Genomic DNA, 26,333 nt, shown 5'->3' on the forward strand with positions numbered 1-26,333 from the left:
TTGGGAATGTGACATTTTCATTCTCATCATGCTCATATTTTGATTGTCTTTTTTTTTTGTTTCATTTTCTTTTTTACTGCTCATTTTTCATGCATGTCATAAGTTAACTTTAGCACTGATTGAAACTTACTGACCTATAAAATCACATTAAAACAGTATTATTACATGTAATACAATATTAAGACCGTTGTAAAACGATTTCCTTTCCGTGAAGTAAATTTACAAGTCAAGCTACAAAAAAATCTTGTCTTGCCATCAAAAGGTTCTTAGTAGATTCTTGAAGGAGAACTCTTTTTAAATCCTAACACCAATAACAATATTGATTTCCTTTTGCAACATAGTGAAATGTTGTTACAAATGAAGATGAAAATAATTTGACGGTATTTACTCTGAACATTTCTCACTGGGATCTTGCATTCAATGCAAAAAGAATATTTCACATAAATACATTATTCATCAAAAGGCTTCAAATTAATATGCTCTAATGTGTAGAAACACTGGCATCCTGTGCTCCTAATGTTAAAGCGGTGACTATCTTTTCCATGGTCGTTCATCTTCCTCTTCATCTTCTTCATCAAAATCTTCACCAAGCAGCAGTGCCTCAGCTTCTGGATCAAATTCATGTTTTCCCTAAAAATTAATGAAAATAGGATGGAAAAACAATGAAAAAGAGTATCAACTACAGAATGCATGCAAACATGAAAACAATAGACAGTCAATTAGGTAAAATAGAACAAACGTATAGGTGACACTGTAATCACATGATTTCAAATGCAATTTGGTATAAATAAGCAGAGGCAAAATCTTCAGACAAATCAAGGCCGGGGCTAGTAATTTTTGACTGGGGGGGGGGGGGGGGGTGGGGGAGGGGCAAAGAAGTGAGTAGTGGAGGTACAAGTCTTTACGAGGGTCTGGGGGAAATGCTCTCCCAGAAAAAATAATTTGAAGTGCAGAGGCACGGAAGTGCTACATTCATGGATATATTTCATCATATGTAAACATTACCGGTAATCAGTCGAAGTTTACAAAGACAGGTACTCGTTGAGGTTAAGTTTCTGTAAACTACTGGTTTTACCAGTAATTTGTGTTTACCCAATAAAGTTGTATTACTATTATTCGTATTGAACTATTGATGAATCGCTAAGTAGCAGATTAGTCTATGATGTCTCCAAATGGATTTTCCTCAAAAATATCGTTATCAATCAAGACAAGCAAATCGGCTGTGAAAAGATTCAAAGGTGAAATTACTCAAGTCCAAACTATCTGCCCAACACTCCAGAAAGAGACTAGGTAACATTAATATTATTTTTCTTTCGAATATTTTTTAGGGGGCAACTGTCCCCCTTGCCCCTCAGCTAGCTACTGCTATGCAAACAGACTCATCCAATGTGTGGTCTGAAAATTTGCAGTCTCAGCGACGATTTTTCAAAGCCAGTAGCATCATGCCCCAAAGCTTGATTCAGCTATAGCAATACATTACCACTTAAGAAGAAACATGCACTTGGAGCAATTACCAAATTACTACTAACCAATTCAGCATCAAAATCCAGCCCCAGCTCTTCCTCCACTTTCTTAAGTGCGGTGGGAGTAGTGGGTGTTGTCACTGCCACTGATGGGGACACAGGGGGGACAGGAGCACGGTACCAGGAAATTTTGAGTGCCCTGCCCTTGTACGTTTTTCCTTGTTGTATGCCTGAAAGAACAGAAATAGAAATAAAAATCCATGCACAAACAAACAACACTGACTAAAAATGAATTGAGAAAAGGACCTGTCCGCTCATTTTGAACAAGAGAATGCAAGAATGAATAAGAGAATGCAAGAATGAATAAGTGAATGAGTGACCAATAATTTTCTTACAATTTCTGCTTCCTTTCTTGTCCTAAAGGTCAAGTTCAGCTTTTCTTTGTCCTCAATGTATTCTTCATTGTCAACAATACCAAATTCCTGAAAATGAACGAATGACAAAAGTGAAATGAAGTGCATGGCAACTCGTCCATTAAATATGTTAAATTACTTGGTATGTACACAAGAAGACTGAGCTGTAGCTAGACTTTTGGTAAAGATGAGGCAAGACCTGTGATCCCCGAAGAGAGCTGTGAAAGGGGTCTGGGGCTAGGGTTTTGGTCCCCCAGAAATTCTGAATCCTAAAAGCTCTGAAATGCTATTTTCAGCATTTTTCAAGAGGTATTTCTTCAGAAAAATGACCTCTTTTTACTCCTTTTTGGAACCAGGGCAAGCGAAATTGGTGCCAAATGAATAGTGATGCGGTTTTTGGTTTTCCTATTTCTTATAATTTCTTGAATCTTTTTCTAAAGCATGTCACCATTATGTCACAATACACTTCAATACAACATTTTAAAGAATATTTTGTTTTTTGACACTTTCAGTTCATTTGGCAATTAAAACAATTTATATTTAATGTTTTCTGTGGATTATCTTCCCAACTGAACCTGTGTTTTTCTCAACATTTTGGGTTAAGTGCCTTGTCTTGCCTCATGCTACATGTAGCTGTGTCCCTAGTGGAGAGCTTCACAATTTCCACTGCATGCCTAAAAGAAGTGCGAAACAAGTCTCACATATTTCTTAAAAGAGTTCTCACCCTAAAGTGTTCTGCCAAATCTTCCCTCTGTTCTGGGGTTACTTCTTCCACCGAGATCTGTGTTGTCCGATGATCCAGAGATGCACTGTCTCTTGTCCACACTCTTGTTGTTCTTGGGAAAGGTCTGCTTCGAACTGGTGTCCCCCTTCCTCTAGCCCTCCCTATTCCTCTTCCACGTCCCTTGTAGGAGGATCAAGCAACCCAAGAGATTTTGCCTGAAGAGAATGTTAACATACTTTTAGAATGTAGACCTAAAAATGTGCAGTAGTGTCTCTTTTTTGAGCAGTAAGATACAAATTTCAGGGCTTCTGACGGGGTGCAGAAAAAAAATGAAAATTGTGTGGGATTTGGAGGCAAATTGTGTGGGAACAAACTTTAATTGTGTGGTGAATTGTGCGGGATTTTGCAATCTTTCTGTATTAAACAAAACAAGCTTGACTGACACTCGTTCAAAATGTTCGTTTTTTTCTTATGCGATTTTCTTATTCTTAATTGGCTAAAATAACCATAGTTGATAAAATCTAGGCTTCGTAATTATATAGGGAATACACATGCCAATTGTTATTGCGCGATTGCATAAACATTTATTTGTTTGTGGTCATCTCACATACCAATATTATTGTTTCCTACTTTTTATGTTTGTATTGTTGCGAAATTCCTTCAGTACAGTGTAGGAATTGACATACATTATGATTTACATAGCTTGTTATTTTCCTTGCAAAGGTTTAAGTTAAAAACCCAAACAATGTGCCTAAATTTGAAGAATATTTGCTGTTTTGGGCATTGTCCTGATCTGCCGATGAGGAACTGAGCTAGTGCTCAGGATTACGCAGAGCTCCAAAGGATGCCAGCTTGTATAATTATTTTTTTAATCACTGTTCAACGCAGCTGTTTGACAAAAGCAAAAAATAATGGTGTTTTTGGAAAGAAAATGGCCTGGAAATCGCTTGTAAAAGTTGTCAAAATCTTGGTTATAAACAGTAAAACGTGTACTTATAAAAACTCTAAGCACATCCTCAGTTCTGTGTGGGATATTGCGGACTTTTAGGAATTGTGCGTTTTTGAGTGGGATTGATCGAATTGTGCAGCCCTCACCTGCACACCCTGTTAGAAGCACTGAACTTTGAGAGAACTGAAAATAAAATCAATTCCAAGAAAACCTCTGTGCCCAAAATCGATATTTTCTTTTCATTTGGTTGTGTTTTACTTTCTTACGGAATTATTCAAAGACACAGGTTTTTTGGACTTAAATTTTTGAAACTTAACCCTTTGACGTCCAAACCGGCCTGAACCGGCCAGACTTAGTATTTTTACTGTCTAACGCCAGACGATTTTACTTGTCAATGGGTTTAAAGGAGCCCAGCATGAATCCTTTACATGTTGTGAAATAATCTGGACTGCTTTATGCCTAAAACTGGTGCCCAAGACATTTTGGGAGTGCCCACTATACACAATGTACAGCTGTAGGTGTCCAGCTCTTCTATGAGGAAGACAGCTGAAAAATCCTGGCAACCCTGCCACAAATCCCCAAGCAGCACTGAGGATGGGCACCCATCACTCTGACAAACAGTGGTCCAAAGAAGGAGCTAACCATTAAACACACTAGAAAATACATACTTTGTGCCAAAATGCCTCTCAGCTCGGGATGATGAGGAATAAATAATTATGATGCAAGAACCGATAATTATGATAAACAACCAGCCACAACTGACACATTAATTAGTGCTCTTGTTGCACACAAGTACCTCTTGTTTGAGTTCTTCTACTTTTTTCATCAGTTCTGTTGTATCTTCTCCTGTGTTTGGTGTGTAATCAAATCAAGCTCCTGATCAAGGATTGCTTTCTGAGCCTGAGAAAAATATTTTAAAAAGCTTTAAAAAATTAAAACCCTACAGTAGCAGTAAGATAAAAATTAGTAATATTTAAATTAGTATTATTACTGTCTTCCCCAGAAACAAATTCTTATAGAGAATTCACTAGTTCTGCCGAAATTATGTTATAAGTAAGTTAAAGGAACATACAATGTAGTTTGGATTTAAAAAAATCATTGTCCTCACATATGAACGTTTTCATGGTGGATGTGCTAGTACTTGGAAAAAAGGTTTCTCATCTTATAGGTAATAATAAAACATCACTCTTTCCTTTGACATAACAAAATTACTTAAAATATAGAAAGTTCAATATTTGTCCTACCCTGGATTCCAGAGGTTATTTTCTTGCTATGAAAAGAGCGACAAAAGAGCGAGTCATGAAGCAGCGTGACTCGCATTTTTGTCACTCTTTTCATAGCGAGAAAATAACCTCTGGAATCCAGGGTAGGACAAATATTGTCCACCCCATCTATCAAAACACTCAAAGGGAAGTATGCCCTGTGATGAGTTCTCCTACATCTACCTTTACCATCACACTTGAACACAAGCTTTGCCCCATGTACATGTGTACCAGTCTATGCTATCAAACATTCCTCTATAAAAGAGGAAAACCTGTTGCACCAGTTTCTCTTTAATGATAATTATTTGCAAGCACAAATTTCAAGCAAAGAATTGACAAAGCGGAGATTGGATATTATTAACAAATTATTTGAAGGCTCCTGTATAATGGTCCATTATTGGTGCAAGTAACTCCACAGTGTTGGAAGGCACACTATTTTTAATATTGAAAATGCAAATCATAAAATTAATGCCACATAATTATGCATCAGTCTTAGTAGGAAAAGGGTTAAAGATTGTGTGGTTTTGTCAACTCTCTAAAGCTACACGTATGTAAATTGCATACGTGTAGCTTTAGAGAGTTGATAAAACCACACAATCTTTAACCCTTTTCCTGACACATAAATTTTATTTTGTCTAACACCAGGGCCGGGTTGTTCAAAGCCGATTAATGCTAATCCCAGATTAAAATTAAACCACAGAGTTTATTTCCCAATTCACAAAGGTTGTTCAATGCTGATATTCGGCAAAACTTTGCATTAGAGGAAGTCAATCTTAAAAATCAAACATAAGAAAAAGAAAGTTCACCAAAACATTGAAAAAATAGAACCAAATTTTACGCTAATCCTGGATGCAATTAATCGGCTTTCAAACAACCGGACCCAGAGGATTTTACACACCAGTGGTGGGGGGGGGGGGGGGGGGGGGAGGGGAAGGGGGGGTGGTAAGGTCCAGGCTGAAACAATTGGCCAGAGAAAAGAACACACAACAACAAAAAAAGTGTGCAAGTGACTTCATGCATCCTACATGCACTTACAATCTGCCGTGCCTGAGATGGGCTCTCCTTGGATTTAGCCGCCATGGCTGCCAGTTCAACTTCTTTTTTCAATGCCTCAATGTTTGAACTTAATGATTTTATAGTCTGCAATCACAAAGCAATATTAATTTTTTTGGGTTAAGGTATTGGTCACAAGACATTCAAAGTTGTGAGGAAATGTAACAAAAATGTTTACTTCTTTTACCTAATTTATCTTACCTTCATGATAAGATCTTTCTCTGCAGCACCAAGATTCTTCTTTTCAAGTTTAGAAATTAATAACTGGCAAGAAGAAGGAAAAAACAAGTCTATAATACTATAAAGTGTAAAATTGATACAGTTCTGATTTGATGAATCGGGCATAAACTATTTCAGAGGGTTTTAGCCACTTTGATTGACATCAAAGTGGAATTGAAGAACACAGGTAGTTTTATTATTCATTTAATGTCACTGTTCCTTGGTATCAACATAATTACATGTAGCTTTTAAACACGTAACACGAGGCGCAGTAGAACGAGACAACAGACGAATTGGCGTTTTTTTTGGGGGAACACTGCCTTGCAGCTGGTTAGCCTATGCGACTTCCGGATTGCGTGACATAGAACAACATCACCTATCTCCCCAGCACTACAAGCTGAGTGGTAAACAGCACGTGCTGGATTGTACAAGAATATTGGTTAGCGAGCAATCTACAAAGTCAAACTAACCAAGTTTGGGGGAAATCCCTGCGCAAACTTAACCGCACCACGCAGGAGTGACCCGATTTTAATAAAGGCAAAGCAATATATCCAACCCATCTCCAAAGGGAGGGAGGTAGGGGAAAAACTTTAACAAATTGCAAACAGCTAGTTGGTTTACTATAGAAGACAAACTGCCAAGTGAACCTTGGATGGCTAACTGAGGCCTTTATACCTAGACAGATTTGGCCAATGCAGGTGTACGTTACAATCTGAGATCTAGGAGCAAAGTCTTTATGTCCTCATTTTATTTACAACAAAACCATTGATTTTATGACCTTGAACTTACGACTGCAAAGAACATGAAGATAACTATTGCGACATGAGTAGGCCTTTTAGTACGGTCACGTTCCATTAACAGCATTTTACTGATGGGGCAGTAAAATCTCACTTAGAATACATGTAACTGGCATTTTAAGAGATAAGAAAGGAGAAAAAAATGCTTTGTTGAATTCTGAGCCGTAACACGGCATAGTGCTACATGAAGACATTCATGCAATAACAGTAAAGTAAAATAAAGTATTATAATAACATGGGTGACATACATGTACATGTAAGACCTTAATTTTGCCACATACTTTCAGTGTTACACTGTAATTAATAATTTCACGTGTGAAATTACAATGCAGTGCTAAAAATAATGGCATCCAGGTTTGAAAACTAAGGAGTAATTTGTCACCCATGATATTAAGAGCTAATCAAATGGTATTATTATGAATATGAAATTAGGGAATAATTTTGCATGTGGAATTTAGCTTTGTCGGTTATAGACGAAAGAGTGAAGTGATCCTTGCACTTTTCTGAACAATTTAAGAGGGAGATCACAATAGAGTTTACAATGTAAACCTACTGCATCCCATGCAAACCCACAGTGCTAAACTACAATCTTGGACAAAACTTGTTGGGAAAATGTGACACAGCACTATGAAATGTTCAAATTACCCTAATTATTTATCTGTGTGATAAAAGATTAAATTCCTCTGTACTTCCCCCCCCCCCCCCAATAATTCAGTGTTGGTTTAGGAAGGGGGGGGGGGGGGGGAGAGAGGGTACCTAAAGATTTAAAATTTTTTGTGAATGCAAGCAAAATGATGTTTAAGGTGAAATTTTCCCAAGAGTTTTGTGCAAGATTGTAGCAAAAGCTGAAGGTGATGTACTCTTCTCGTGAAGCGACAGTTCAAATTTACAATGTACTGAGACACCAACACACATGGACGTACTCCCGCCTCATTTACAATTATAGTACATGAATATAGTATATAATACACTGAATCACTCTTAAATGCCATCTTCCTTGAATACACCCCAAGAGGCAATCCATAATAGCAACCACTCAAAGTAAGCTGCTAAGTGTGTGAATATTGCTGTTTCAAGGTTTACCTTCTGTTCTTTGATTTGCTTATTCAGTAGTTCTTGTTTTTGTTTTTGAATTTCCAGCTTCTTCTTGATTGCTTCCTGGAATGCAAAAAGAAGGCTACTTAATTTTGCAATCCCATGTACCCTTTTAATCCTGAGAATGAGAATTAATTTTACTCAGTGGGGGCTGCTTCTGGGATGGATAGGTTAACTGATAAGCCTGCCAGACAAATTCAAGACTATGGATTTGTCGTGGTTCATCACACCTTTATTTTTGTCATCCGATCACCATACCATGTGCATAATTATGTTAGATATATATGTAACTCAACAACACAATTTAATCCCCCTAACAATTCATTTGATGCTTACTGTACATAATAATTAGGTGTCAATCACACATTAAATTTAGAGCTCATCAACTCTGGTCTGGAAACAAAACACTTTAAAAGCTTGCAGGAAGCAAATTAGACACCTGTCAACACAACTTTGACTACTTGCTTTTCAAATCCAGAATTTTAAAAACATTATTTAAAAAAAAAACCCAAAAAATTATAGCTTCAGAAAATAAGGCCACCTTTCTTGAAATCTAGTAATCAAAATTATATTCTGGTCATTTGAAAGGAACCTTAACCCATTGACCCCTAAGGGTTCCCGATAGAGAAGTAAAATTGTCTGCCGTTAGACAGTAAAATACTAAGTCTGGCCGGTTTAGGCTGGTTTGGACCTCAAAGGGATAAAGTAAGTGCGCGTCTTTTGCTCCAGTTGCCACATTAAAAAATCCTTAACCCTTTAAGCCCCGAGTGGTTGCCCATTGACGAGTAAAATCGTCTGGCGTTAGACAGAGTAAAATCTATAAGTGCCATTTGGCAATATCGGGGCTGAAAGGGTTAAACGGGGACATAGTTTTTTCACGCTGTTAGCTTAACCCTTTAAGCCCCGAGGTGTTCCCCATTGACGAGTAAAATCGTCTGGCGTTAGACAGAGTAAAATCTATAAGTGCCATTTGGCACTATCGGGGCTGAAAGGGTTAAACAAACTGAGTGCAAGATATTGAAAAACAACTAGCAAGATAACAAAGTAACTGCAGGTGCCATTAGATGCTACAAGAAATGCGCTAAGTTGTGCTTTTGAAATTAACTGCAGTTAAGTACAGTTAAGTATTGTCTCAGAAGAGGTAATCAAACTGACCTGTTTCTGAAGTTCTAGTTGTCTCTTAGTTAACACTGGAGAAGCAACAGGTTTTGGATTCTTCGAGATAGATGTCTTTCCACTTTGGAACATGGTTGGTTTGGCTTTGGCTTCCACCACAGTCTGTGAATTAAAGTTACACAATCATAGTAATTTCTGGTATAGCAGTGTTTTTTGCTTCAGTGATAAAGTAAAATAATGTTTCTTCCTTTTTGAATGTCATGTTCACTGACACAAGACTACTACTCTAACAGTAACTAGACAACGGTTTGAACAGTGTACCAGAGTTGTTGTAATTTTCTGTGGCCATTACCTTGTTTGATGTTTCTTCTTTAATTCCCAAATCAGCTGGAGCAGTTCCCGAATTACTAATTCCTCCTACAGCTGAGCGATTTGAATTTCCATCCTACAAAAAAGCCACAGTTAAAAATCAATTTAAAACATTCAACAAGGTTAAAGATTAACCTGATTTTAAAAATAGGCCTATGCTGATAGGCATGGTGACTACTGGTGTAGGGAGTGCAAAACAGGCTATTATATAATACACATACATACCATATTATTTTAGCGATAATTTCTCTTGTTAAGATGCAAAAGCAAATTAAATTATTGTTTCAAGTTGACTTGACTTGATCATGATGGAAAGAAATACATCATTTGATTTTGCGTGTCATTTAGTCGACTATTCAGCATAACTTTGCTCGAGTAGTTTGAATTGTCACTTAGGGGTTGGGGCCTAGACGACACAAGTCATAAAGAAACAAATCACAAGGCTTTTTTTTTTCTCATGTATTATAAGTACTGAAGCTTCACCTCATGAAAAATAATGGTATGACCCTAAGCTTTTTTGAGGATTTTTTTGTTTGAGAAGAACTTTATGCTATGTAGCTTACTTTATTGTTTTGTGGTCTGTCCGGATTGTGCCAAAACACCCGAATAAACCTGTTGCCAAGGACAGCGTCGGGACAGGAATAAGCTGTTTTAGCTTCAGTGTGATGTGAGAATTGAACCAATGCTGCTTCAGGATCACTAAAAGCACAAACCTTCAGAAGGAATACAAAATATTTGACATTTAAAAGTTTGTCAAGGCTTTTTACCTCTCAATTCATGCAGAGACACACCCAATGAGTGTGGGACCTCTCCACATCTCCACATCAACCACTAATAATATTTACAACAACAAAGAGCTCAGGTTAGGGTTGTCTAATTATTCGATAGATTCAGCATTGCAATTATGTCAAACAGTGAGTGGCTGGCTAAAATTTATGTTTTGCAAAAAAAATGAAGGACCTGTGTTTCACTTTAGCTGATTCCTTGACTGTTAGCTGAAGATCTTGAGCAACTTATACAAAGAGAATCCTGCTGTTTCCCATTTGTTGTTTCATGTAAATGCAATGCTAAATCTCTCCTCAAGAGAATAATTATTTTTCACTGGATCTGGACGTTGTTAGGGAGTAAAGTTAAAAGAACACTTCATTGCCACTTATTGCTTGTACATGTATTCAGGACACAAGTAATGTTAAAATTGAGAAGGAAGCAAGGGCATGTCCATTCTTTGTACGCTTGTCAAAATTGGCAAGCACATAATCAGGTGTACATGTACTTAACAATTAGACCCGTAGCCCGCAAAGGGCTACGGGTCAATAGCCCACGAGGCGAAGCCGAATAGGCTATTGGCCCGTGGCCCTTGAGGGTGAAGGGTCTAATTGTTTTAGTATCACCCAAGTAGTCGGACAGAAAAGGCAGTAATAAAGTTAGCAAATGCAAGTTGAAGAATATGTATTTGGGAATAAAACGAAAGAAAGCGTCACGCTTTTCGCTACTTGAGGACTATTACTAATAGTCCTCTAGTAGCATAGCCAATTAATATGCAGGATTTGCATTAGTCCACTAGCTGGGTGATACTAATTCTGGATATAAATGTATGTGTGTCATCAAAAGCTGTGGAATTGCAAGTGGATAATCTGCATTCCAGTCCTGCTCTACCAATACATGTAACTGTACCCATCAACAGTGGTTCTGAACTGTCCAATGCTTTGTTGATGCTTTCCATCACATTGTTTACTTTGTACACAAACTAGCAGTTCCATCTTGAAATAAACATGCATTTGACCATTTGCTAACTTAGCCCAGGACATTATGCCAGCCACCATATCCACCTTGCAGCACAGGCATGAGGCAACCCCTTGGCAGAGCCATGTAGCAACTCTCGTAACGTACATGTACATGTATAATGTGATTAGCTCCCTACCCTAGCCGAAAACAAAAGACTAAACAATTAAACCAACGACTTAGACTTAAACAATAGAAGCTGTTTACAATATCAAACAATAGCAGGTTATGAGAGCTGCTACCTTTAATTACTGTTTTGTTTTTAGGCTTGGGTAGCTAGTCAATCACATTATATGTTACAAGAGCTGCTAGATTACTGCCTTGGGATATGCTCCCAGGCCCATCGTGCACAGTCCTTCTGATTGGTGGTTTCTATCCAAGCCTTGCCAGCACATCGTCTGCCCAAGTTGTCCCTGGCGAGTGTACATTGTTTCTTGTCTCTTGTTTGTGCCCGACAACAATAAGAATGACACTTAAACATTTAACTCTGTTAAATGCCAGAGGAGATTACTCATCAAAATGTAACCACTTAGGCTGCGAAAGGGTTCACAACATCTATATCCACTCAAACACTATGTTTCCATCACCTAAGATTTGCAAATTTTGCTGTGTACAGTGCCTGCAGAAGCTATGATCTTGAAGCATTTAACTCTGGTTCAGAGCAGGGTTTTTTTAGTTTAAACATTTCCTTATTTGGATGTAACGTAGCTCGCTCATTTTCCCGCAAGTGCAGCTTCGATCTTATTTTAGTCCATAATTTGGGCAAAAAATTGGTGTCCACAAAAAACCTAGCTTTGTTCCAAGGAAAGGAGTTGTAAGTTACATGCTTCAAGGTCATGTGATTCTGTTGCCAGACAATGGAAACTCCTTGTGGAGAATAAGGTTACATGTAAATGCCTGTTCATAATTAGTTTTAAAATTGACTTTCTGGGCTAAGTTGTTTGAAGGGTGTATAGCACTATCCACTGGATAACTCAATAATTATTGGTTTTGCTAGTGTTTATGCACTGGAGAGTGATTTATCCAGTCGATAGCGTCATCCACCTGTAATTTTTGGTTTTGCTAGTGTTTATGAACTGGAGACTGATTTATCCAGTGGATAGCGTTATCCACCTGTAATTAGTGTAATGTCTCAAATGACATTGTACCTGAATGTTTGTAATAGTACCAAATCTTTGGAAATGTTCATTCAATTTAGAAATATTGTTTAGATCACGGGGAATCCTCTTTAATTCCAGGGTATCACTGAATTTCCTTGGAAAACCCAGCTGATGTTTGATAGGATCTGTGTGGTTAACAGGGGTAGAGACATCTGATGTACTCTCCTGGGGTACCCCTGGGGTCTGTTGTTGCAGAGGTGGCTTTTCCTGACGCATGGGAGGGGTGGTCTTGTTTGGGTCTGAGTGTGTGACAATTCTGTCCGGAACAGCTGGGACTCCAGAACCAGGTGCTGAAATACCAGGAACTAAGAAGAGGAAAAAACAGTCTGATTTTTTTGTACTTGCTCAGTTACTACATGAAAAGTAGTCCCAACAATCGTAAGCAAGCGACATTAGAAACACCAAGAGAATCATGCTACCAGCATAAATTATGTAGACTTTATATTTGGAAGTGTTACAACAGAGTGGAAAATAGTCCATTCATTTAAGAATGGTATCTCTGCTTTCTTCTAAAAATTATATACAGTTGAACCTCGCTGATCCGGACCTCGATTATCCGGATTTATCGATTATCCGGACTTTTTCTCTGGTCCCAATTTTGTCATGAAGATTTATTAGTCAACATCAAGATCCCTAGCCATATTCTTTTAAAACTACAGCGTTGAAAAGTAAAGTAAACGCAAGTTTGTTTCTCTTTCAAAAAGCAAAATAAAGCAGCGCTCGCACACGTCGTAACTAATGCAGAAATTACGAATGAGTTCTGATTGGCTTAGAGTTGCTTTGTTGCTAAGTGAAATTTCACGCTCTATTGGCTCGTTCGGCGAACAAGCTGCACTACGTCACGAATGTTTCTTCACGATCATCATGTCCTTGAAGCGTAAGCTATAATTTTGCGATTAGAGAAAGAAGAAAAAGGAACCAATTATTTGTCAGCTGAATATGGCGTTAGTAAACGGCATATATGTGATATCCGCAAGAGAAGGGAAAAAGATCATAACGTTTGCTGACACGTGTACAGGTATTCACAACGGACAGTGAAGATGTAGACCATAAATTATTGTTTACCAAACGATTTGCAATTGTTTTGTTGCTCGATTAAATGTCGCTTTCTTAATGTAATCAGTTTTTGTTCCTCATTAATATTCATATTCTCGATTATCCGGACCATCGATTATCCGGACTATTACGTGTAGTCCCAATGAGTCCGGATAATCGAGGTTCGACTGTACTTGAGTCTCTGCCTCTACGTCAAGGTAAAAAGAGCAGTAACTGTTACATTACATCACAAAATAAAAGCAGCTTTATAACAGTTACCTTGTACAGTGAGCTGAGGTGGATTTGGAGTCACAGGTAATAGCTCCCTTGATCGCAAACCCATACCACCAGGATGAAAGACTCCAGCCTGTGGTGGAAGAATGTGGGGAGGTCGGCCATTACCCAGCCTCATCCACACAGGCGTCCTGTCAAACTGGGGTTGTTCTGGATTGTAAGAATCTACAGGTAAGAAAGGAAAATATTGACTTGTCTACATGTTTAAACCTGCCTGCTTATGTTCAAAACTCTGTATGATAACTACCAGTAAAAATTATATTTATACATTAATTTTTATTACCGGTACTAGACAAAGAGACCTGTAAAATTTAAACCGGACACACATTACCAACTAAGAACACTTATTCTGCTAGATGGGTAACTTATCACCAAAACCTCCAATACAGTGAGTCACTCCCTTTTTGGAGCACAAGTGTACTTAAGTTATGATTGAAGGCAACTCCAGGTATCTCCTTGCCAGCACAGCAGGCCACTATAACTAGTAATAGTTGATACAACAGCTGCCCCCACTGATAAGTATAGTTGTATGCAGAATTCAAACAACCAGGGCAGAGGTAAAGGTCGCTGCTTACAAATGGAGCAGTCGATGTTGAAGCAACGAGAGGACAAATCAGCAGGGTCATATTTCTGAAAGCATGGGACATGACATGTTTTGGCGCCACCTTCTGAGCGTTAAAGGCCCAAGCTACCTAGGGGAGTCTGGAGAGTACTAGGGCTCATAAGTATTTAAGTATTTCACAATAATTATTATTCCAGCTTGTTCTCCCTGAAAATTTGTTTTGTTCTCACACAAAAAATGAAGCTCATTTGAATGACTTAAGAAGCACTACTCCGACACACTATAACTGTTACTTCGCGCAACGCTCGCTACTAGCACGTGTATAAATATATGGTGCACTGTGACAGATGGCAAGATGTTTTTTCACAATTATGTTCACGTGTTCTCTTGTTCTTCTGCCATTCTCTTCTATGTCATCATTAACAAAGACTTACATGTACTTGCAGACATTTGGTGTGAAAACGTCAATTTCCCGATTATTATGTTTGCGCTTACAGCTTTCAAGTTGAGATTTTTTCTGGTGATACACACCACATATGTAATATGATATCACTGTAACTCTATATAAGCGCAAGCTACAATGATGCCTCCTCGGGATTCTGCGTCCAGGCAAAATCCCTGCTGGGGCAACAACCTGGCCACAGGAGACACAAGACATCACTGTAAACATAACATGCAAAATATAACGGACGCACTGTAGTTACCCACCGAGCAGATATGTTTATGGAAGTAACTCCAAAGGAAGCAACGAATCACCAAAATTAGTATGCCAAAGAGATGCAAGCAAGACAAAGAAAGGTATTAACAAAACAAAGCATGTGTGTACAGAGTGAAGCTCCAGAGACCTCCTCAAGAAATGGATGAATGATAAAAATGTAATGAAACAATACCCTTCCGGTCAACTCTCCATTTAATTTCTGCAAGGGTCAGAGCCAACAAAAATGCATGTTTAACTTATACCCCTGCAAACCCTGATGTACGTATACAGTTCAAATGTTGGTTTGCCATTTTTAATCATTTACAGATCCTGTGTTTATATTGAATCTATCACTTTACAACTCACCTTCAAACGGGTTCACAAATGGAGTGCGAGGTCCTTGCCCTCTGAGCATGGGCCGTGGCTGTTGCATCATACGAACTGCATGTGGTGGCAAGACAGGTCGCTGATTACCCGGACGGACCATTCCTGGAGGGGCTGGGGGACGTGGGCCACTTGCAGGTACACTGTTATCAGAACCTTTCTGAGTCCCTTGTGGTTTTGGTGCATCATTAGACAATGCACTTGAGGTACCAGGGGGAGGAGGTTGAGAGTTTGGAGTTGGATAACCTGCAGGTATGGGACCAGCATTTCCCGGTAAGGCACCCCCAGGAATTGATTGACCATCTGGGAGGAAGGAGGGCCCTGTAGAAGTAGGAAATCCTAACATCCCCGGGGGAAGCATTTCTTGTACCACCACTGGGTCATTTCCATGGTCAAAAGGACAGAGTTCTCCACGCATACAAAATCCTTTCTCTGTTGAAGTAAGAACAGAAATGAATTACAAAACATGTATATGTGTGTGTTCAAGTAGTTGGACAGCCCACAACTAATAAAACCAAATAAACTAGCCCGTGGCACATGCAATGATTTCTAAATAATGTCTTGCAGTGCTCAAAATTAGTGGTTGCCCAGTGTCTGAAACAATAGGAAAGTTTACCAGACGGCTAGTTTTGGGTCAAGTAAAAAGCCTGGTTGCCCGAGGAAAAAACTACTGACAACCCAGCCAAAATAGATAATGAATTAAATTAATGGTAAGAAGCACCCAACTGTAACTTGCTGGTTTTCTATTGTCAATGTCTGATAGTAGTGTGAAGTTAACAACAATTAATTTTCTGCAGCTGAGCATTTTCCCTTGTTTTGAATATCTGTAACTTTTACAAAACATCGTCAGATTAGAAAGTGCAAGAGACACAGGAGCACACAATGAACTATAGGATATTCAAGCTCTTTCGCCATTGATTTCATGTCAACACGGTATGCATTTAATCATAGGGGGTTTCCTTGTGGGCAGCCAAGGATTTATCAGGGCAACCAATTTCACAAGTTTGGTTGCCTGGCTTTTAAAACAGGGACAACCTGGACTTTTTGCAATTTTAAGAACTAATATTCTTAGAATAATAATATTGCACCAAATGATTTTGCATTGGTGTCCGTATGAACTTGAAATCAAGATGGCAGACAAGGACAAAATCTCTCCCAAAACTCATTGTCACCTGGTTACCCCTTGTCCAACACTTATTCACAGGTTAACTGTTTGGCAACTGCCTGATTTGATGGTATTGCATCACTTTTCAGAAAAATCACTACCGGTATTTAAATGGTCGTAAAATAAAACAAACCATACCATCATAATCACGGCAACGAGACTTCCTGACACCACCCCTTTCCCTGTCGTCTCTTCTATCATGACGCATTCGATCATCTCTGAATCTATCACGAACGATACGATCCCGTCCCATTCTTCCACCTCTATGATCCCTTAATGGACTCCCACGTCGACCCCTGCGATCATCATGAGGAAGCATTCCAGGACGAAGTACAGAATCCCCACCATCAGGGCCGTGCTTTAAAACCCTTTCTCGATGCACTGAGCTTGGAATAGGATATATGACATTGATATTTCTGGAGTCCTCTTGGGGTCCACCATGTTCCTCTTTAGGAACCTTGGAAAAGTCACCCCTATTTCGGTCATCGTCAGCTCTGCGTTTGCGAGGCCGGTCCCCACTGCTAGAAACTACTGAGTTAGCTCCACTGGTGTTGCGGTCAGTGGAGTCCGTTGCTCGTCTTGTTCTCTTAAAATCTCTGTCATCATCGTCTGGCTGCAATGATGATGATTTGAAAAAAAAAATGGTGAAAACGGATATAAATCGGGCCAATGAAGTAGCTATAGATCTATGCACATAGATTTCAATAAGCATCAAAACATAGGCTTAGCTACATAATTCCCAAAAAAATTGCCTAAATTTCTATCTGGAATTTCCCAACCAAAAGCCAACCAAAAATTATTTTCGAAATGTCTAAAATTCTCCAAAAGCTCTCTAAAATTCCCAAAAATCCTTATAAATTTCGTTTCTTATAATGCAAAGTCTGCCATATCCGTATTTGCTATCAAGCAGAGATCCGGATTCTGAAACTATGGTGCGAAACCGCTGCTTAGATGCACTGTAGGACCCCTTTTGGTGAATAACCGCTGATAAGAAATGGATATGAACAGACTGACCACTCGCCTGGCAGGTTGGAATACAAAATGATGATGCCTAAAATTCCCCAAAAAATTCCCGAATTATGTAGCTAAGCCTATCAAAATCAACATCACTTGTGTCTTTGGAATACAGACAATTAAAGTCACAAAGTATCTCCCAAACACTGCTCCTCAAGTAGAAATAAACAAGGGGGCAGCACTAAAAGCAAGAATCCAGAATCCAAAAAAGGTCGAAGTTCAAATGGTCGATTGATGATATAAACAAATTGCGATTTTGAGACGGCAATACCATTTACACTAGCAAAGAAAATTGAGTTATCCAGTGGATAAGTTGTTGTAATTCTTGCGAATTCTGGCTTTTAGTGCCACCCATAAACAGGTGCACTTACATGTACATGTACTTAAAAATCACACTAACTTTTACCCTTACGTTATTTTGGAAACCAGTAGCAAAGGCTTAGACTTAAGGAAACACACTCTATGTTAGATTTCAATGTTGAGTGTGTATCTAATTGAATTTCTGGACATAAATGTAGGTGAAATTGAGCTGGCAGGAATGACTTTTGTAAACATTTGCATTTTCCTCTTTGCTTACCACAATCTAATGAACTCGTTTTTGCAAAAAAGAGAAGAGAGGATGCTGGTGACCCTGCTTTGAAACAAACCTTTGTGCTTTCTAATGTTAATGAAGACTATTATTCACATTACAATAACACAATTTACACAAGAAAAGCAGTGCGGTCTTTTTCAATACAAGGTCATCAGCAGCCTCGCAGTCACTGAGAAAACAACTGTAAAATGGCCTGTTGTTGTTCAAATTCTACACAAAAAATAGTGCTGTAATGCTCTCCAACGATCTGGCAAAACATGAAACGCTCAAACAAACGTAAACAAGCAAATAAATTAATCTCTTCTCAAAATGGATCTGCTACAAAAAATTAACTTTTCTTTCCTTGACAATGATGCCCTTTATAACGTTTTCTTCTTTAAAATTAATTTTGGTGAAACGATTGAAATTGGTCTCCTCTTTCTCACAACGACATGTATAATAAATTACTGTATTATTAGCATAATCTAAAAAGAACTGAACATTAATTTAATGGTTCTGTCTAACACGTTCTTTGGTGTTTTCAGTTTCAATGACTGTCAGCCATCTTTACCAAAACAGTGAAGGTAAAGGAAAGTTAATTATAATGACTTTACCGTATATAAAAAGTTGTTGCCATAGCAAATTTAAGTTAAAATAATGTACCCGGTAATGGCATGTTAGTTAATGTGTACTATTAACTTTAATAAATTATTGGGTTTAACCCATTGACTCCTGGGGGTTCCCTATTGACGAGTAAAATGGTCTGGCATTAGACAGAGTAAAATACTAAGTATGGCCGGTTTGGGCATCAAAGGGTTAACCCATTCACCCCTAAACCGGCCAGACTTAGTATTTTACTCTGTCTAACGCCAGACCATAAAGTTTTACTCGTCAATGGGGAACCCCCAGGAGTCAATGGGTTAAGACCATGAAGCAAAGCCAAGTGGTTATAGACCTAGCCCCGGTTGTTCAAAAGGTGGATAGCGCTATCCACTAGATAACTCAATTGGTTTTGATAGTGATCATCCGCTGGATAGTGATTTATCCGGTGGATAGCGCTATCCACCTTTTGACCAACCAAGGCCTGATAATTAAAAACACAATCTGTGAGTTTAATGAACGGCTTCAAAAACATTCCTCAAAAAGGGTTTCCCTTTGGACAGAGGTTCAAATTGTGAGAGGGGAACATCAGCATACAAGAAAAACAAGCAATGCCTTATTAGTATGCTTTATACAAAGAATTCTAATGAGGAGTGCTTTATCAGTTTCTAAGCTCATGCATGCAATGTTTTATCAATGACCTGTTTGGCTCATGAATTATTAAAAAGTCTTTGAAGAACTTATAATAAAAAAATTGACACTGAATAGAATGTTATGGCAGGTTAGTTATGACTACATAATTTAACAATCCACGACATTTAGCATATTACTTATGATAAAGATGGCTGACAGTCACTGAAACTGTCAACACTACATGTAAATCACTTTCTTTTGAACATGTTAAAAGAACCAATAAAATAATTGCTTTAATTGATTTCGCTTTGCTGATGAATTTCTTTAATGGACTGAACATAAAACAGACTGGTTAAAAACATTTTATCCAACAATAAATAGAAACCACAACATTCTGCTCACTGAGAGTTACTTACCATTATTTTTGTCCCATTCATTTTAATAAATTGCTTAACATTGAACTACATGTACCAAACCACTTTCTTTGATGCACGGTAAGCATTTTTAATCTGGGAAGACTTCTTTATCTTATTTTGAAAATCAAAACACAAACTACATGTGACCTGGAAAGTGCTTCTGTGTACCATCTGTTCATCAGTTTGTTTAAACTGAACACACTTAGTTACCAAGCAATCCTCATTTTAACCCATGCTTAACTATATAATGGACAGGGCTTTGTGTGATATTTCCTCACTTGTTTGTCTTTTCTGAAGGACCCTTCTGTAAACCACTTCTTGTGACATTAGTATCCTCAAGAAAGATGATTACTACTACTACTGAATGCACTTGTTTACCAAGCCATGCTATTTTTTTGTGTGCAAACACCAAACTTACAATAATTGTAAGTTTGGTGTTTGCAATTATTGCAAAGAACAAAAAGGAATGCATCTATTAAGTCATCAATATCATATCAGTAATCATGTGGCCGCAGAAGTCATTAAGTTTTATTACTCAATCCCTACCTCTTCTAGCACTCGCGTCGTTAACACATCCTCCGTTACTGAAGTTTTCCTTGGTTTTTCTTGTACCGGTACTTTAATTACTGGTATTGGGGGAGGCACAGGTTGGGGTGATATTACTAACTGAGAAGCAGGGATAGTAATGGGTGCCACAGGCTGTTCCACTAATGTTTGTGGCATATATGAAAAGTCTGTCAGGGCATCAAACAGCACATTCACAAAACTGGCCGTTTCTAAAAAGAAAGATGAGATAAACTTATTAATCAAAGGGACGGTACAAGTATTCATGAAGCAAAAATAACGAAACAAATCCTGACATGATAAATACATACAATGATATCAAATATGCAAAGTCACGAGAATAAAGAAATTGATCACTACCTTCAAAATAATTTTATTTCTTTAAAAAAAAAATTCTTTCCCCATATCTTGGGAAAGCTATATAATATTATGGTAACTGGTAATGAGGATATGCATTTTTGTATTGGAAAACTGTTTCAATCAGTGATCTTCAAACCTACATGTATAGTCATGGTCACACTGCAGACTTTCTACCAAGGTAAACTCAACTTGTTGACAGTTTACCTTGGGAAACTGACTTTTTTCAGTGTGAACGATTTTTCCCCAAGTAATTTAGAACTTGAAATTTCACTTCAGTCTTAATTAGGTGGATTTGGAATCTTTTTTTATTGAGAACTGTTGTTGTTGCAGAAACAGTTTGTATTCTCAAGACAAGCTGCAACAAGGTTATTACAACGGCTTGCTATTCAACTCTCAGCGCGAGGAAAGCCGTCCAGAACTCTTGTTTCCCACTTTGGCAAACCCAGGGTAGTGTGACCTTTCAAGACATTTACAAAACGTTCAAGGATAGGCCTGATGACTGGGTTTGACTCTTTACAGAAACACATAGTACTTTGACAGAGCCCTCAAGTCTTAAGGTTTCCAAAGAGTGAGATGCTTGCTGGGGGGTTCGGGGGCATGCTTCCCTGGAAAATGTTTGACATTTGCACCTCTCAAATTGCTGGAAATGCACCATCAAGTCCGCCATTTTGGTTCTTTCATGTTGCTTGCTAAGAGAGCACATGTAATTATGGCCAGCCTGAGCTAATATATCTGCCTACACTTCATACATGTACATTAACGGGTGAAAGTCCTGAAGAACAAGAAAATTGGTCACACGAACAGATTTCAAAAAGAACATTGGCGGAAGTTCAGTGCCAGTGAAGAAATGAATTTGGAATTCATGAGCACTTCTGCGTGAGAAATGCTTGTGTCGGCGTGAGAGCATGACATTGCATCGAAATGCGCGAGACTCACGCCCAGTGCGTGACACTTGAGAGCTCTGCTTTGAACAAAGAAAAAGGTGGAAGTCAGTACTACTACTGGTTAAAAATGAAACAAAAAGCAAAAGAGTGAGAAGTCTAGGTACATGTATGGCAGGATATACTGTATTTCCAACTTGCTTCTAATTAGTCATGGTTCTGTACATGCATGGGTCTTACCGTCAGAAAGAAAAACTTCCAACTGATCAATGCAAATATCCTTCAGTTCATCCATCGGCTTATCCTTTTTCACCAATGCAACAACATATTTAGCTAGTGCAGCTGGATCAGCATCACAACTAGTGAATTCAAAATAGGAACAAGGAAAATTATTTCCAACAACCTGTGAGAATTAAATTTACTGTACGGCCAACTTGATTAAAAATGCTTACCATGCATCAAAGAAAGTGGTTTGGTACGTGTAGTTCAATCTTAAACATACGTGTAAGTTTGTGAGGCTGGAGCAGCTGCATTACTGGTAATTCTTAACCTAAAAAATGCCCCACTGAACAGTAAAATCTACTTGTGTTAGCCAGGCCTCAGTTGTTCAAATGATGGATAGTGCTATTCGCCGGATAAATCACTATCCAGTGGATAAGTTATAGGAAAACTAATTGCACTATCCAATGAATAGTGATTTATCCGGTGGATAGAATTATCCACCTTTTGAACGACTGGGGCCAGAGCTAAACCTTTCTAAAAAGAGGCATTTTTGAGGGTTATAGGGTTTAGGATGCTGGGGTCAGTGAGAAATCCTAATAACAGCCTGTCAAATGAGAGACAGTCCAGTGGAGAAGAGATACCGTAAAAACTTGTGTATAATCCGCACCCCCAAATTTCAAGCGTGATTTTGAGAAAAAAATAAAAACTTAAAAAAAGCACTTGGCAAAAAAAAAATTGTTTGTTCGTCTGTGACAAAATTGCCAAAATCTAATGCTGTATTTGTAGCGACCTAAGAAGTTAATCAACTCTTAAAATACCTTTTATTTTACATGTTTCTCACCGAATTACGAAAGAAGCGTTCAAAACTTGATCAATCGGAAAAATTGCAGTTATATAGCAAAAGCTACTGAATATTACTGAACACTTGAATCTACTTGTTTGTTCAGGCCAAAATCTTTCAGTAAAGTGATTTCAAATTGCTCGATCTTGCAAAAAAAAGTAAGCGAATTGGACCCCTACAACATCACCTCACACTCACACTCACAGGGAATCACCTTAAAAGCTTATCTTTGTTAACTGATATCTCTAATTCTTGGAACTGACAACACTTGTCTTCATTGTTAAACCCCAAAGTTGAAATAAAAACAATGAAATTTGAGCAAAAATAAAGCACAGGGAACGATACGAAAGGTTTGCTTAGTAACCATGCAGACATTTACAGAAAAAAGTCTGGACTGAGTCAGACTCGAAAAACAACATGGACTTCATGTCATGTTTATAAAGACGTACATATGGAAGCTATTGATCTGATAAAAACGTGTTGCTAAACAAGAGTTAAACAACCCCTTGGACAAACACACCATGCGAGTAATAACATGCAACAAAACAGTTGGCCATTTGCCTTACCAGTTTTCCTGTGGTATTTTCTCGCATGCGGTGGAGAGTTAGTGTTCAAATGATCAGTCGAAGAATAATTATGTTTAACATTTATTTACTGAAGGTTTTTACTGTTATTTGTGACCCCATACCAGTCAGTTTACTCCCTCTGAAAGCAATAGTCTTGTATATAAGCTGCACCCAAAATTTTGAGCTTAATATTTCGGCAAAAAGATGCGGCTTACAGAGATGTATCCAGAGTGCGTCATTGCGTCCTGGGACGCACTCGTTTTCCTTTTGGACGCATAGATTATGGAACAAAGGGTCCAATTGGACGCAGAAAAAAAAATTGAACGTTTATGCAAATTATGAACGCTAGGAAAAACATGCGAATGGCGTATTTCACAAGGAAATTGAACATTCCCATTTCTCACAACGGAAAAATGATCGAGTTCCTTAACTTTCAAGATAAGCTGTTATTTTCGGATTTTTGTAGTCGAATAATTTCGTTTTTTCAACCATTGTGTCCAGCTTCAGGAGTTCAGTTTTGAATTCGCACGTGTTGCGTGACATGATCTGAGCTGTTTGTTTGGCGAGACAATCGGCGACACTTTCGATCTTCCGCCCGTGATAATTAAACATTTCAGTCGAAGTTCAGTTTGTTGCATACTTTTCAAGTGAATTTCAAGCATTAGTTCGCTTATCGTGAGGGAAATGACAGAGAATCCAACTGCAAAGTATGTTAAATTTTTGTTTTGTGCAACCCTGTTGATATTAATTCCAGGCGCGCATGTGTCATTGTCTCGGTTCTTGTCTTGCACGTAACTTGTCTGTTTTGCAAATTATGCAACTTTTCTTCGGAGTTAGTGTTAAAATTAATGTGTTGAACATGAAACTTGAATGTATTCAATCGCTTGATTATTAACATTGGCCGTGGCAAAGTCACGGCTGCACAGGCCGATGATGAACTGTGTATCGATCGCTTACATTTGTTTACTCTTTTGTTCCTAAATTACACCTCAAATGTCGTTGAAATAAATGATGCTCTTTTAGGGAAAATTGAGATTCAGTTCTGTTTTTTTTCACTGTGGAGATCTAGATAATTTATCAACTGGAGCCAACAGTTCCTAGAGCATACGGATTCCTCGAGACGTTTTCAGATGTGATCGATGGAGCTTTGACAGCCCATACATTTTGATTGATGAATCAACAGTTTCAAAGAAATTGATCATTTTAAGTACATGTTTTTGGGAAGGGATAAGGCTTTATATTTGTCCAGTTAGAAATCTGAAAGGGTACTGCAGCAGCAATTAAGAGGCAATAGATCGCATATTAATTCTTGAATATTAATTAGCTGGACCCCCAAAATTTTGAAATGGACCCCCAAATTTTTCAAAAAGGGGTCCAGAGGACCCCCAAATTTGAAAACCTGGATACATCTCTGCGGCTTATACACAAGTTTTTATTGTACTGTAACTCACATCTATGTCCTTTTTTGTAATTTCTAATCAATTCCTTCTTATAAAAAAAGGCATGGAAAACCTTTCCAACTGATTGCACAAGTTACTTTCAAGTACAACTTTGTTCCCGCAGGGTCTCTTGGTCTTTCACAGCTGTTCTATGCTGTGTAATGCAATGCTCCATCACGACTTGCAAAACCCCTGCTTGAGACACTTAAAGTTCGTCTACATGTTCTTCCATGCTGGTTCAAACCATTTGCCCAAAAAGAGGTAATGACTAATGACTCCTTGTCAATCTGCCTCAACGTATACATTACAGCATCACGCAAAGTTCTCCCAACCTCAGTTTCAATGGCAGACATTCTAATGCATTTACTAATCACTGATTACTCCTAGTTATAAAGTTGCATTTTGCAAGGCTTTTTTCAACAAACGAGAAGCCAAACCCAAACCAACCTTTTCTCCTATGGGTACATTTCTTTCTGCGCTTTGGGAAATTGCATGTATTGCTTCGACTTTTGATTGGACTGCAATGTTTGCATTATCTGTGATTGGCTTGGGCTTGGCTTTGGTTCCAAGGCATTTTATAACTTTGAAAACTACATGTAATTCAAAAACAGCTACATCTGCTCTAACACTGTCCCATTATATCCTTTGTCACCAAAGAGCGCCACTTACAGATTTCACTCTTTGTAATCCCTGATGATTTTCCTCATCAATGAGAAACGAGAAACGCCGAATCTACAGAATACAGGGTCACTTTTAAAAAAAGTATTTTTTTCAATGGCTTGGTGGCTCTGCAGTCAAATGAAACAAGTATTATTTGAGTGGCTTGGTGGATTGCCAGACATGACTGACGAGCTGCGGAACCACTTAAAGATAATTTCTCTCACTGATAAACCTTACTCCTTTCTTAAACATTGACTTCTACTGTTTAATGGTGAGCTGAGAAGCCACTTCAGTGATACTGCTTCAGAAATGGCCCTGTATTCTGTAGTTCCCACTTTAGGGACAAAAGGCTTATTGATTTGGACAGTTCAATGGGCTTCCTCCCAATTAAAAAAAAAGAAAAAGAATTATATACATGGGTAGATGAAGGAGCCTTTTGATTTAGCCTTCCTTATTCATGACACCCTGTCCGTTGATTACTTTTAGTCAGTACAGGTGCTTTTGATCTTTGATCACAAGAAACTGTATTTCATTTTGAAAGGAACTGTTTTGAATAATGTTGTCTGTCGATTACTCACGTGTCAACAATTTGTTCATCGGTTGTGAAAAATGAACCAGGTAAACTAATGTTTAGAAATACTCCAGACCGAGTACTGATGGTTAGAAACTTGATTTAATTAATTGAGACTTCTCTTATCTTAACACCTGACCCCGATTTCGAATTATCGTATTCACGGTTTTCTCAATTATTTGTACTTACACTGATTCCAAACGAGTAGTCAACCACGACTTCAAAGCCTCTACACTTTTAATCTGCATGTTGTAGAAAATAATCTGAAAATAGCTTGTACTCCAAACAGCAACACTCAGCAATACCACGTTCACAGCAAGTTAACTATATATAGTTGAAACTCGAGACAAGATATCCAAAGCTATGACACAACTTGAAATTTCAGTGGGATAGCACATTTCTTTATCCTTTAAACACATCGCGCCGGTGTTCTCAAACATTCGTTTTACCACAGCT

General features: G+C 38.2%; 1 protein-coding gene across 1 annotated transcript; it reads right to left on the reverse strand.

The window, feature by feature from the left end:
* Window positions 1-397: 397 nt before the first annotated feature.
* LOC138015777 (RNA-binding protein 26-like) lies at window positions 398-26,277 on the reverse strand. The gene is given in 21 exon segments (XM_068862886.1): window positions 398-630; window positions 1,530-1,684; window positions 1,687-1,693; window positions 1,859-1,945; window positions 2,601-2,785; window positions 2,788-2,815; window positions 4,346-4,404; window positions 4,407-4,449; window positions 5,847-5,951; window positions 6,066-6,128; window positions 7,964-8,038; window positions 9,131-9,253; window positions 9,444-9,536; window positions 10,024-10,173; window positions 12,391-12,707; window positions 13,717-13,896; window positions 15,357-15,806; window positions 16,678-17,152; window positions 20,320-20,549; window positions 21,819-21,937; window positions 26,067-26,277. Coding segments are annotated over 21 exon segments (3,102 nt in total). The 5' UTR covers window positions 26,126-26,277; the 3' UTR covers window positions 398-531.
* Window positions 26,278-26,333: the final 56 nt, after the last annotated feature.

The sequence above is a fragment of the Montipora capricornis genome, chromosome 9 (genome assembly GCF_036669925.1).
Source record: "Montipora capricornis isolate CH-2021 chromosome 9, ASM3666992v2, whole genome shotgun sequence".
NCBI classification, from domain to species: Eukaryota; Metazoa; Cnidaria; class Anthozoa; order Scleractinia; family Acroporidae; genus Montipora; species Montipora capricornis.